The sequence below is a fragment of the Monodon monoceros genome, unplaced genomic scaffold, assembly GCF_005190385.1.
Source record: "Monodon monoceros isolate NGI ecotype Baffin Bay Population unplaced genomic scaffold, NGI_Narwhal_1 Super_Scaffold_10, whole genome shotgun sequence".
NCBI lineage: Eukaryota > Metazoa > Chordata > Mammalia > Artiodactyla > Monodontidae > Monodon > Monodon monoceros.
In genome coordinates this window covers 48,332,335-48,345,608 of record NW_021703766.1, presented here as the reverse complement: position 1 = coordinate 48,345,608, position 13,274 = coordinate 48,332,335, and the positions used below count along the sequence as shown (strand labels likewise).

At 53.5% G+C, this 13,274-nt stretch overlaps 1 protein-coding gene across 1 annotated transcript in view; it reads right to left on the bottom strand.

Moving 5' to 3' along the window:
* The window catches only part of CBLC (Cbl proto-oncogene C), a 13,942-nt gene extending 897 nt beyond the window's left edge, over window positions 1-13,045 (bottom strand). The window contains exons 1-9 of the mRNA XM_029206543.1: window positions 12,696-13,045; window positions 9,977-10,123; window positions 9,596-9,752; window positions 9,197-9,318; window positions 7,947-8,084; window positions 5,201-5,288; window positions 4,378-4,509; window positions 2,783-2,920; window positions 2,414-2,494 (exon numbers count right to left, since the gene is read on the bottom strand). Coding sequence (XP_029062376.1) covers window positions 2,414-2,494; window positions 2,783-2,920; window positions 4,378-4,509; window positions 5,201-5,288; window positions 7,947-8,084; window positions 9,197-9,318; window positions 9,596-9,752; window positions 9,977-10,123; window positions 12,696-13,045 — 1,353 coding nt within the window. The remainder of the gene's footprint in view (window positions 1-2,413; window positions 2,495-2,782; window positions 2,921-4,377; window positions 4,510-5,200; window positions 5,289-7,946; window positions 8,085-9,196; window positions 9,319-9,595; window positions 9,753-9,976; window positions 10,124-12,695) is intronic.
* Between the last annotated feature and the right edge of the window lie 229 nt (window positions 13,046-13,274).

Genomic DNA, 13,274 nt, shown 5'->3' with positions numbered 1-13,274 from the left:
TCCCCCTTCTATCCCCCCATCCATCCATCCATCCATCTACCCATCCACCCACCCATTCATTCCCCCTTCTATCCCCCCATCCATCCATCTGTCCGTCTGTCCATCCATCCATCCACCCATTCATTCCCCCTTCTATCCCCCCCATCCATCCATCTGTCCATCTGTCCATCCATCCATCCACCCATTCATTCATTCATTCATTCATTCCTCCCACAAATTTCCCGAGCAGCTACAGTGTGTCCGGCACTGTTCTGGGCTCTGAAGAGTCAGCCAGGAACCAGACAGACTAAAGTCTCTGTCCTCATGGAGCCAACAGTCTACTAAGCAAGAGGCTTAGCATGAGTCATCAGTGCATGAACAAGGAAATATCCCAGAGTGTTAGGTGTCCTTCAGAGAACTGAAATAGTGGAGGGGGCGAGTGGGGGCTGATCAGACATGAGGGTGGCTGGGAAAGGCCTCCTGGAGAAGGGGAAAACTGAACAGAAGCCTCAGTGCAAGAAAGATGTGGGCAGAAGCGCCGCAGTGGGTGGTGGGCTTGCTGGCTTGTTAGAAGAACAGCAGGGGGTCCATTGTTGCTGGAAAGGAGTTGAAGGGGTGGTAGGAGGTCAGATCCCCAGGCCTTATGGGCTGATGGAGAGGATGTTGGCTTTAATTCTTGGAGTCCTGGGGTCTTGGGGGCTTCTAAGACGTGAGGGAGGGGATCTGATTCAGGTTACAAATGCCCAGTCTTGCCGATTTCATCACAACTCCCGGGGCCCATGTCACGCTTGTCCTTATTCTCCACATGGAGACACTGAGGATGGGAGAGGTCCCCCGTGGCCACAGCGAGGCGCCTGGGTCCCTTTGAATGACGGTGTCAACCCCTAGAGGGGGATTTCTCTGCTGGAGAACAGCACTGTGAGGGAGCATGTCTAGCTGGGGTATTCATCCAGTGATGAATGGATGAATCCCCTCACGGCAGGGACTGGCATCACGCTCATTTCACAGACAAGGAAATTAAGGATGAATTCTGGAGTCTGGAGCCAGGGGCCTGGGTTCCAGTCCTGCCTGACTCTCGCCTTTGAGCTGGGTGACCTTCAGATCTTGGAGCCTCAGTGTACCCCTCTGTATAATAGGGATCATAATAGCATCTACCTTACCAGGTTGTCATGGCAACTAAATATAGCAGGAGTTACACACGCGTGTTAGCTATTCTCATTATGACAGTCACCTTGCTGGGAAGTAGCACACCCGAGGCTCTCTTCCGCCCCGTTTTGAAAAATGACGGAATTGGAGTTGACTGGAATTTGAATCAGGCCGGGTTTGGGAAAGAGGAAAAGGTCTGCCAGGCGGAGGGCACAGCCTCGGCATAGGTGTGACCCTCTGGCCAGAGGTGCCTGTCATCCTCTGTCCCCCTTCATTGTCCTCAGAGGCTGAGTGCCTCTGAATGTTTCCATTTGTTTTTGGCTGCAGGTTGGGATCTGTTTTTAGCTTCCCTGGCTGGTGTCACCGCCCCTGCCCCCCCCCCCCCCCAGCTGGCTCTCTTGTTTGCTGTGGTCAAATAATGTTCCCAGACTTCCTGAGCTGTTTGTTTGAAGACTGCCCAGTATTGATTGGATCTGGTGTGCGCTCAGCCTGAGATGTTAACAGAGACCTCCCCGCCCCCTGCACCGCAGGAAGCCAGGGGCTCGGAAGCCAGGGGGGTGGGGGGAAGAAAAAAAAGCAAGGCCAGGGCTCACTTAGAAAATAAGAAGATGATTTGGGGGGTTTTTAAGGTTTCTCCTCTTTCAGGCTGTGTGTTTGGGCAGGTGCAGTCACCTCTCTGAGCTTTTTTCTTCTGGAAAATGAGGAGAGGAACATTTTTGACTTCAAAGGACTGTTGGGAAGACTCATTCCATTGATTCATTCAACACCTATTTATTGAGCACCTACTATGTGTCAGGCACGATTCATATAACAGAGAATAAGGCAAAGTCCTAACCTTCAAGAAGGTGACAACCAGCTAACGGTGACAGAAAACAATAGACCAAACACTCTGCCAGCCAGTGCAAAGGACTGAGAGAATGCAGCTGGGCAGGGGCTTGGAGGGACAGGGGCGCTGTTTTCAATAGGGTGGTCAGTGAAGGCCTCCCTGAGAGGATGAGATGAGAAAGTGAGCCTGCGGAAAAGAGATACAGGCAGAGAGAACAGCTCGTGCAAAGACCCTGAGGTAGGGCACACCTGGGATGCTGGAAGGAGAGCCAGAAAGCCAACGAGGGGGGATGAATAAGGGAGAGAAGAGAAGAAGCCATAGAGGTGTGGATGCCAGATGGCACCTCGTAAATGCGTGCAGAGAACAAGTGCCTGGCCCGTACCCCTGAGCACCTGGTCAGACTGGGGACCCCAGGGATGAATGGGACCCAAGTTGCCCACCTCAGACCAGTGCCTGACTCACCACCTTCAGCTGGTATTTGCTTCTCGGACTCTCGGGGGGCAGATCCAGCCGAGGGGGCAGGGGAAGAGTTGAGGGGGTCACCTAAGGGAGACAGAGGGTGGGGAGGGGGTTATGAGCTACCATTTTCTTCTCACCTACATGTCCCCCTGCCTGGAGGCCCACCATTCAGGCACTTTCTAGGCTTTGGAGGTAGAATGGAGAATGAGACAAAGTTCTACCCTCGAGAGGGTTATACTAGAGAAAGCCATAGTCCCAGACCCTAAGGGATGCAAAAGTCCATGCCCCTGGGACCCCCGAATCCTGTCACCAGCCCCCTCCTCCCTCAGACCCTAGGGGTTCCAGCTCCAGCTCCCGCCTGGCCCTACCTACCTGCTGCAGCTCCCCTTCGTTGTCATTGCTGTCCTCTGAGTCCTTAGCAGTGGCGCTGGCTTTGAGCTCGTGGATAATCACAGCCTCTTGGCCCTTGATCTTGCAGCGGCAGAAGGGGCAGGTCTGGCTGTCTGAGCGCTGGGGGAGTGGGGAGGGAAAGGATCAGGGTCTCCCTGTTCCCCACCAGGTCCCCTGGGACTACAGGGGCCTTTATCCCCAACAGAGTGATGTGGGGAGGACAGACAGAGGGAGGGAGATGGAGACAGAGAGGAGAAATTATGAAGAGAGAAAAATGGAGAGACATGCAGGGCAGAAAGGAGGGGCTGGACCAGAGCCCGAGAGAGCCGCGGTGCTGTGTAGGTCTCAGCCGCACAGTAGTGATGCTATGGGCTAGGAATGCCTGAGACACTCAGCTGGGCCATATGTATTCACTGTGGGGAGTCCCACAGACACCCCCCTGTCACCACCACTGGGGCCAGTGTTATGGCTGGGCTAGCCCTTTGGTTCTTTTTTTTTGCGGTATGCGGGCCTCTCACTGTTGTGGCCTCTCCCGTTACGGAGCACAGGCTCCGGACGCACAGGCTCAGCGGCCATGGCTCACGGGCCCAGCCGCTCCACGGCGTGTGGGATCCTCCCGGACCGGGGCACGAACCCACGTCCCCTGCATCGGCAGGCGGACTCTCAACCACTGCGCCACCAGGGAAGCCCGCCCTTCAGTTCTTATTATGACTGCAGGGCGCATCTCAGCATCAACCATCAGGGGACTTTGAAGAACAAGATTTATTACTCACAGGTCCTGGAGGGTACGGGAGGTTGCAGGTAGAGGGAAGGGACAGAGGCAGGGAGGGAGGCGGACCTGGAGCTCTGCTTTTATTAGGGGCCAAATGGGGTGCCTAGGGTTTCTGGGGTTCATTATTTGTTGGCAAATTTAAAGCAGAAGAGCAAGAATCAGGGTATGGGAAGAGAGAAGCAGGACCACTCCAATGCTCAGTTACTTAGGGCTTTCTAAAGGGAAACTTCAAGGGTCGGGGTGGCTAGTTCCTTATCTAGTTGTTTTGTTAGTCGCTGTGTCAGGGAGATGGATGTCTTTGTTATGATAAGCTCCGCAATCAAAAGCTTAAGGTCTAACACTTACATCACAATGGAAAACTTAGTATCAGGCACCCATACTCCATAGGAGTTCCCTTTACCCAGAGGCCTGGATCCTCCCTTGGGAGGTCACTACCACCAGCCCCATTCCCCCGAGAAGGCAGCTAAGGCTCAGAGAGGTAAAGCCACTGGCCCCAGATCACCCAGAGAGGGAATGCTACGGGCTAGGAATGCCTTGGCCATATTTATTGTGGTCAGTCCCACAGACACGTCCCTCCCACACCAGGGCCAATGTAGCATCTTCCACTAATAATGTAACTGGAGAAGGAGAAGCAGAGGTGACAGATGCAGAGTGAGTGAGACAGAGGCATAAATGGAGCAAGTTTCTCCTCTCCCTGGGCCTCAGTTTCCCCATGTGATCGACGAGGCATGTGGGCGATCCTCTAGGGTCTTTTACTATAGGGAGGCGGGGACCGGGCGGGAAGGCAGGGCAGGGTCGGACCCACCTGCCAGGCAGCCAAGCAGCGGCTACAGAGCAGGTGCCCGCACGGCTCCACCTTCACGTCCTTGTTGCTCTCGGCACAGATCTTGCAGAGCTCAAACGTGGAGTCCATGGCCCAGTACAGCTGCAGCTGCTCCTGGCAGGCAAGATGGGGATGACGACGACGAGTGGTGATATCAGCCATGGAGATGCAAGTCAGACACCAGGAAATAAGTCCCAAACCTCTGCACCAGCCCTGAAGCCTCCCCTAAGTTCAAGGCCGCGTGTCCCAATGCCTCCTACATGTGCTTTTGTTATGGGACTTGTTCTCTGGGGGTGATCTACGCTCAGGGCTGCCAGATTCAGCCAATAAACATACAGGATGCCCTGTTAAACTTGATTTTCAGATAAACAATGAATACATTTTGAGGTCTAAGTGCGTCCCGAATATTGCACGGGATATGCTTATACTCAAAATTTTGTTTGTCATGTCTCCTCTCACCCATGGGATGGCTGGAAGACTCAAATCTGACACAGGGGCTGCCTCTAGTGAGTGCGCAAAGTGCATTAGCTGCTCTGATGATCTCAGCGGTATCATTTCCTGGTTTTATTCCCATGAAAAGCCCCGGGGAAGAGGCAGGGGGAGCTGTGTTTTCCAGAGGAGGAACAGACAGGCTCAGAGAGGCCAAGTGATGTACCCCAGCTCACGCGGCCTCCAAGCCAGTACAAAACCCCAAGCCCTCTGCGAGTCCAGGGCCTGACTCATGGGAGGGGATCCCTGAGCCATGGCGCAGTGGATGGAGGCGATGGGCGGTGAGCCGGGGAGGGAGGCCGGGCTTGCGCCTCACCTCCGACACGTGGACATGCTGATGGGGTTTCATCTGGCAGAGTTCGGTCAGGTCCGGGTTGTGGTTCTTCCCATCTGGGTAGAGGTAGCTGGGGGAAGGGAAGAGGGGGTACCGAGGGGCCCTCCAGCACCCCTCACCCCGCCCTGGAACATCTGCCCCAAATACATAGCTGGCCTGGGGATATTTTCCCTCCCTTCTCCTGAAATTGGGATTTTCTAGGGCAAGCTGTGTCCTCTCAGGCCCCCAGGGTAGGGCTGTGTCCCCTCAGACCCCCATAGAAGGACAGACTAAGTGACTCCACCTCTGGAAACTCCAGATGCATGAGAACTAGGAAACATCAAACCTCAGGCCCAGACCTCCCAGAACTTTACCTGTCCTACAGTCTTCAGGTCCCAGCATAATAGCATCTTAGTCACAGATTGCGGGAGTGACCAGATCCTAGAGTCTTCGGCCCACAGGGCTGGAAGGACCCCCCTAGTCCGTCTACACTATTCTCACTTCACAGAGGGTGACCGGGGCTCAGCGTGAGACAGGCAATGCCCGAGGCCACAGGGTGAGGCCTGGAGGGATGCAGAGCCAGGGTTGTGGGCCAGGTCTGAGAGCCTGGCTCCAGGTCAGCCCACAAGAAGGCTCTGCACACCCTGGGTCTCCCGTCCAGGTCATAACTGCAGCCCCAGATCAACTCGGGGCCACAGGTACCCCAAGGCCGGTGGCTCTGCCTGGCCAGCCAGGTAGAGCAGTGCAGGCACCCCGGCCTGGGCCCTGGTGCGGCTTCCCACAAACACACTGTGTGACCTGAGCTGGGCAACTCTACCTCTCTGGCCTCAGTTTTCTCTGCTGTGAAATGGACATAATTGTGCCTAAGGCAAAGATGGGTGGCGAGGATTAAGTAAGACAGTGCTCAGAAAACAAGCAGGACTTGCCCCCACACATAAGTACCCAGTGAGAGGGGAACTGCTAGGATCAATGTGAGACCCAGAAAACTGTCTTGCTGTGTGGTAGAAAGAGCTTGGGGTCGCCTGCCCCCTCTCTCTTGATTTTCCCGTCTCTAAAATTGTGTGTGTGTGTGTGTGTGTGTGTGTGTGTGTGTGTGTGTGTGTGTACATAGGGTAGGGGGGTTAAACCAGATGGTATTCACACTTATTTTAACTCTGGGAATCCTCCACTGAAATCTGACCTGGAACTTAGTACTTTATTCATCAGGCATGAGTTCTGAGCCTGGCTGCCTGGCTTCAAATCCCAGTTCATTAGCTCAGAAGCTAATGTGTGACCTGGACAAGTGTCTCTGTCTCTCTGTGCCACAGTGTCCTCAGTTATCAGATAGAGATATGATAGTACATGTCTGGGTATATGTATACATATATATACGTACACACACACACACACACACACACAATGGATTTTCATTGCTCGCAGACTCTGTAATTTGCAGACTTGCCTGCTTGCTAAAATGTATACGGAACCTCAGAATCAATACTCCCTGCGGCACTCTCACAGTCATCCGTGGCCGGGCCCGCTCCCCGCTGAAGATGAACAAGGCAGCATTTGGCCTTTTCCTTTCATTTCTCATACCGTAAACGTGTCCTTTTTACAGTCTATTTGGTGCCCCATTTTCCGCATTTTAATGCTTTTTCTCGGTGACTTGGCTGGCTTAAATGCCCCCCAAGCAGAGTGCTGAAGTGCTGTCTCATGTCCTAAGCACAAGAAGGCCGTGATGTACATTATGGAGAAAATACGTGTGGGAGATGAGCTTTGTTCAGGTGAGTTACCGTGCTGCGGGCCGTGAGTTCAATGTGAACGTATCGATGATGTATCAGTGTATTAAGTTAGGTGTCCTTCAACAGAAATACACATAAAGGTTATTATGTAGTGACTGGTTGACAAAAATGTGACCAGAATCTTGCAGGAACCTACAGCTGTATTTCCCCTAGGAGCACCGGCTCAGGAGTCACTAATTCAGTGTTGGCTGCGATTTTGTAGAACAGAACTACCACAAATAATGAGAAATAATGAGAATCAACTGCATATCTGTCTGTCTGTCCGTCCGTCCGTCCGTCCGTCCATCCATCCATCTACCTAGCTACCTAACTACCTACCTATCTAATGTATGTATCCATCCATTCTTTCTTTCTCTCTCTCTCTCTCTCTCTATCTACCTACCTATTTATCTATCTGTCTATCATCATCCATGTATCTATCCATCATCTATCTCATAGTGTATCATATAGATATGACCGCTAGCTAAGGAGGCTCTGGTTAAATGTCCAGGGTGAGACTTGGGAACCTCACCTACCAATTTTTCCCCTCCCGTCCTACCCAAGGCAGATTCCGAAAGAGGGGCCCTGGGGCAGCCAAGGTTACAGATTGAAAACCCCAGTCTAGCTTTTTGCCCAGTTCTCCTTCTGCTCTAACGGTCTAAATTCTAGAATAGGATACGGATATCTAGAAGCAAAAGCCCTTGAGTGCAAGTCCAAGGAAGGGGACCACTGGGGTTGTGCCCAACTCCCACACACTCCTCGGAGGGCTGCTACTAGCCCAACAGGGCAGCTTTGTGGGAACTAGAAAAGGTGCCCTTTCCTCTGGACCCTTGTCTGCCACCTGCTGGCACACTGTAGTACTGCAAATTTATGTTGTCTACTCTGAACCCTGTGCCCTCAGGCGTGGTGATCTTGGGCAGTGCTCTACATGCATGACCTTTCGAAGCACATTCTGTTGACACCCTCCGCCTGCTAGGATGGTGACTCACAAGCCTTCCTTTTGTCCTTCCAGGAGTGCCTGGAACAGAGGTTTGTTGAGAGGGATGGTCTGCAGGATGTTGCCATCTGAGCTCACGAATCCGATGGCCCACTGCCCCGGGCGAGTGCAGCTGGGCCGGAAGACGTAGCTGGAGGAAGAGGTAGGAAGGGATGGGGTAAGGGAGCGGTCACTGCTGTCCTTTCTAGAACTCGCCGGCCCTTCACCCTGTCGGGGATCCAGGTCTCTAAGTCCTTGCTCCCTTATAAACTTCTAGGCAGTGAGGTGCTAGATCCTTGGCTGCCACTATAGGGAATGTCTGCTGTGTTCACCTGCTTGCCTCCTCCTCCACCTTCACTGGGGTTTAGACAAAGCTGATTCTGGCTTGGCAAACCAGTCCTTTTCAGGACCCCGGCCAGAGTGATGGGAGTCAGCCTTGGGACTTTTGCTGGAAGTATTAGGAGTAAGGCACTCCATTTCTATAGGGTTGATAAGCTGGTAGGGTGTAAAGCTGGGGTTTCTAGAAACCATTTGCCACCATGAGGAAAGACTGTGGTTGAGAATGAGGCTAACAAAGAGGAAAGCAGGGGGAGAACAGGAACTGATTTCTGACAATAGCACTTGAGCACCTGGATCCAGCTGTGCCTGAAACCCAAACCTGGTCTTTTCAATTATGGGCATTAATTCATTTCTTTTTCTTTCCCTTTATACCAGTTTGAAGTACAACTGGAAGAGTGCTAATACATACCATCTTGGGGGTCCTGCACCTCAGCCCTGCAAAGACGTAAGGATCTGACATCCGATTCCCTTAACTTCCAGGGAGCTCAGTCCCTCAATTTTTAGCCCTCTAGAGGGATCCAACAGCTCAGAACTCCTGGCCTGAAATACTTTAAGGACTCAGGTGTCTGGTTTCCCAGAAGGTGGGAGGTCATATTTAAAATATTTAACAGATGGTGCTGCACGGGCTCTAACCTGTCAGAAACAAATCTTATCCTGGGGCAGGGTCTTCAGGCCCCCTTGCCAGGCCAGGTATTGTCCCTTTAGCTGCTGGATCGTGGGCAGGTCTAGGTGGTCCCGGGAGAACCTAGGTTGTAGGGGGCACTCAGCATCCTACCTCTGAGTTCTCGACTCTCTGGGGTCCCATGTACTGCGGCCCTTCCGTTCTTACTTTCTGCAGGATGTCTAGGCCATCCAGACACCCCAGCCTAGGACCCAGACCCCTGCACCCTTGGCAGCCTTCTCCTCGAGTCCTGGCCCTTTTACCTGCCTGGCTTGTCTCTGTAGGTCTGCAGACGTGCTCGGACCTCATCGTAAGTGAGGAAGGCCATGTAGCCTGGGTGGTTGACGGCCAGGAGCTGCCAGTTCTTGAGGAGCGTTGGCCATGGCTAAGGTGGGGCAGTGCTTGGGTCAGGGAGTGTCTGCTGAGGAAGCAGCCCACACCCCTAGTGCCTCCCAGAGTCCAAGAACCCAGACACCTCCCTCACTCCCGAAGATACTCCCTCAGGAATATATTTGACACAGAAGATTCCAGACCCTTCCTTCTCCAGAACCCAGGAATCCGGCCCCCATCTGCCTCCTCCCTCAGACCCACAAGCCCAGGCCCCCAGCCCCTCCTCCCCCAGGACCCAAGCGTCTGGGCTTCAGGCACTGGCCTTGCCTGACCTGGAAGAGCCTGGTGAAGATGTCAAACTCGAACATGGACACGTGGCCGCTGCAGGTGAGATCGATAGTGCAGCGCAAGGCCAGGGTGGTGCAGCCAGGCTCCACGGGGTGGCAGATGCACAGAAGCAGCTCAAACTCAGCCCAGGGCAGCACACATCTAGGTGCAAGGGCGTGGGGGGAGGGGACTGTAGGCAGAGCCTCTGGGAGGCTAGAATGGGAGCACTTCTGGGAAGGAGGCAACAAGGGGCCTGGGTCCTCGGTCTGAGGGGGGAGGGGCCGGGGGTCTGGATCCTGGGTCTGAGGGAGGAGGGGCCGGGGGCCTGGACACCTGGGTCCGTGGGCGGGGGCAGGATGGGGTCTCAGGGGCGGGTGCTCACTCACCGGGCTCCGCAATGGTCTCTCCAGAAAGTGTGGGCCGGGACCTCGTTGAGCTGGTACGTGTGTCCACAGTATTTGCCCCCAGGGAAGAGTGCGCCCAGCTCCGCGCACATGTGGCTGAAGATGAGGGTCAGCTTGGCCAGCTGTCGCCTGTGAGGTTGGGCTCTGAGGACCTGGACTTGACCTTGGGGCCCCCACTGACACCTCCACCCTCTGGCCAGAACACCCACAGGGGTGAGGCCCCCAGAATCTGTCTAGGGTGTCAGTGCAGGATAAAAGTAGATTCCAAGACCGCCTGTTGCAGTGCTGATGCCTCCCCACTCAGAACCTCAGTGTCCCCGTCTGTGAAGGAAAGGGAGGTACCACCTAATATCCAAGGCATCCTCTGGCAAATAAATCCCAGCCTCTGCCTGAAGCCTTGCCTAGCTGGACGTGGGGACCACTAGGGCTGGGGCCATTTAGGGCGGCCTGAGTTCGGAGACTCCCTGTTGTTTTTAGCAGCACTGGGTGGTGGACCCCTGTGCTTCCTCCTGCTGGCTGCCTCCCTGAGGGGCCATTCAGGACGTGGCGAGCAGTAGAGCAGTAGCTCTGACACTTAGTTGTGTGATTTTTGGCAAGTTCCTTTTTCCCTCCCCTGCTAAGCCTCAGTTTCCTCAACTGTGAAATGGGCATAAATACTGGGTAAGTACAGCCTCTGCTTCACAGGGGAAGCGATGAGGATTCTTACCCATCTTACAAGCACCTAAAATGTCAAGCACAACCTAGTATACAGTCGGCACTCAGGGCATGTTAATTACTATTACTGTTCTTATTATTTTATATTAATAACCTCCAGGTCTGTAGGATTCCTGATGCCTTTTTTTTTTGGCTGCATCGGGTCTTGGTTGTGGCACACGGGATCTTCATTGCAGCGCGCAGGCTTCTCTCTAGCTGTGGCGTGCGAGCTCCAGAGCACGTGGGCTTAGTTGCAACATGGCATGTGGGATTCCTAGTCCCCTGACCAGGGATCAAACCCGTGTCCCCTGCATTGGAAGGTGGATTCTTAACCACTGTACCACCAGGGAAGTACCCCTGATGCCTTTTATAGGGCCACCCTTGACAGTTTCTAAGCACCCTCCCTTCCCAGAGTCTGTAATATAGTCACTATTCACATGTGACTGGTCCAAGTTGAGATGTACTCTAAATGTGAAATACACACGACATTTCAGAAACTTAGCGCAAAAGGAAAAAAAAAAAGAATGTGAACGATCTCATTAATCATCACCTTATATTGATCATAAGTTGAGATATATTGGATATAGTGAGTTAAAGAAAATGTTACTAAAATTTATTTCACCTGTCTAAAAAAACTTTTTGTAATATGTCTACTAGAAAATGAAAAACTACATATGTGGCTTGTATTAGATTTTAGTGGAAAGTCCTGGTCTAGAATCTCCGTCAAAGAGTTGCTAGGACCCTCAACTCTAGAAAATCCACTGAGATACTCACTGAGCCCCTAAGCTTCCTAGTTTCCAGAACCTACTGCATCTAGAACAGTGGTTCTCAGTGGAGTTATACCACCATTCTAAGGAGCTTCTAGACATTTACTTGAGGCTGGATTGTGGGGACAATCCCCTCCAGTTAGATTTACCCACACCCCACTCAATTTTCCAATGTCCCATCAGACATCTGTGAAGGTGGAAAATCCGTTTATAATGATCTGACCTTAGAACCCAGTTCAGTTTCACATAAGCATTTTTTATGGCCACGCCCCGCAGCTTGTGGGATCTTAGTTCTCAGACCAGGGATTGAACCTGCCCTCTTGGCAGTGAAAGCATGGAGTCCTAACCGCTGGACCGCCAGGGTATTCCCTACATAAGCATTTTTTGCACTTTGAAAATTGATTTTGAATTTTACAGAAATTCTCTATCCTATGTATCCAGGGAAGTCTGTTTGATTCAGCAACAGTGATTCTTCCCTCCAAGTGCAAGTGTCTGACTCGTCAATTCTACCTTCCAGAATAATTGTAACTATGCCTTGGCATTTTCATTTGAAATATAGATAATTTTATTATGAAGAACATTCCTTTTATCTCCTCCTTATAATACATTTTGGGCATTATAGTGGGTTTTTTAAAAGAATTATGAATAGGTAGGTTATTTACCCTATGTATTTCATTTCAGGATGGATTTAAAGAAACACTACAAAATATGTGCTCTAAAAAAGGGGCGTGGGGGCCTGTTGGGATTGAGAACCGCTGTTCCAAACCTTGTTCTGGGCTCTAGGCCTCAAACCTCTGCCCCTGTCACTCAGCAGCCCTTTCCCCAGAATTCAGAACTGGAGCCGCCAACCTGCAGACAAGCACCAGGTCCTGAGCTAGCTCTTCCTCAGGAACTAAAGAGGCTCTGGGAGTCCCCCAGGCGGGGGCGGTGATGGGGGCTTAAAGAGTACTTTGTCTAGCGATCCTCATGCACGAAGCTCCCTGGGGTCTCCACATTCCAGGATGTGTGTCTAAATCCTCTGGGAGAGCAGCCCGCTTCTTAGCCAAGAAAGAGTTCCGGGGAAATGCGGAGCTCAGTGCCCAGGTGCCCAAGGAAGGAAAAGCCTGGGTGGCCCAGTTTTCCATGTTCCTTCAGGGAGAAGGGCTTGGGACCGGGACCCCTGGGTCCGAGGGAGGAGGGAGCTGGGAGCATGACCTGGGATCCACTCGCGAGCTCACCTTTGTCCTGGCGCAAGGGCTCACCTGAGTCTGGAGCCCTCCCGGAAGAGCTCGTCGTTGGCAGTCTTCCGGCCCCGGGGTGGCAGCAGTGCCGCCACCTGCCTGCTCTTGGCCTCCAGGTTAGCGAGATAGACCACGAGAAAGTCCTTCGCACCACCGGGACCCTCGGGGCCGCCTCCGCCGCCCGCCTGCCGGGCGTGCGCCACCTCGCGCAGCAGCTGCGCGGTGCGGGGCAGCAGGTCCTGCAGCGAGGGGGGACTCGAGGCGAGCCGGGGGTCCCCGCATTGCTCTTCCAGGCGCTGCAGCAGCCTCACCGCCCGACCGAACGCGCTGGATTCTCTCCACTGCCGTCCCCGCGGGGTCGCCGCAGCCATGAGTTCCTCCGATGCCGGAGAAGGTGAGCGAGTGGCTGGGAGACGCGCGGCCCCGCCCAGCCCGAGGTGGGGGCGGGACGGGGCGGGCCAGGTGAGGGCGGGCCCTGGAGAACCCGGGAGGGGACTGCAGGTACCTGTGTGTCCAAAGGGGGCGGGGGCTGGGGACTCTGGCAACTGGGTTCCTTAGAGATGGGGTTCAAACGTCTGATCCCCAAAGAAAAGCCGGATG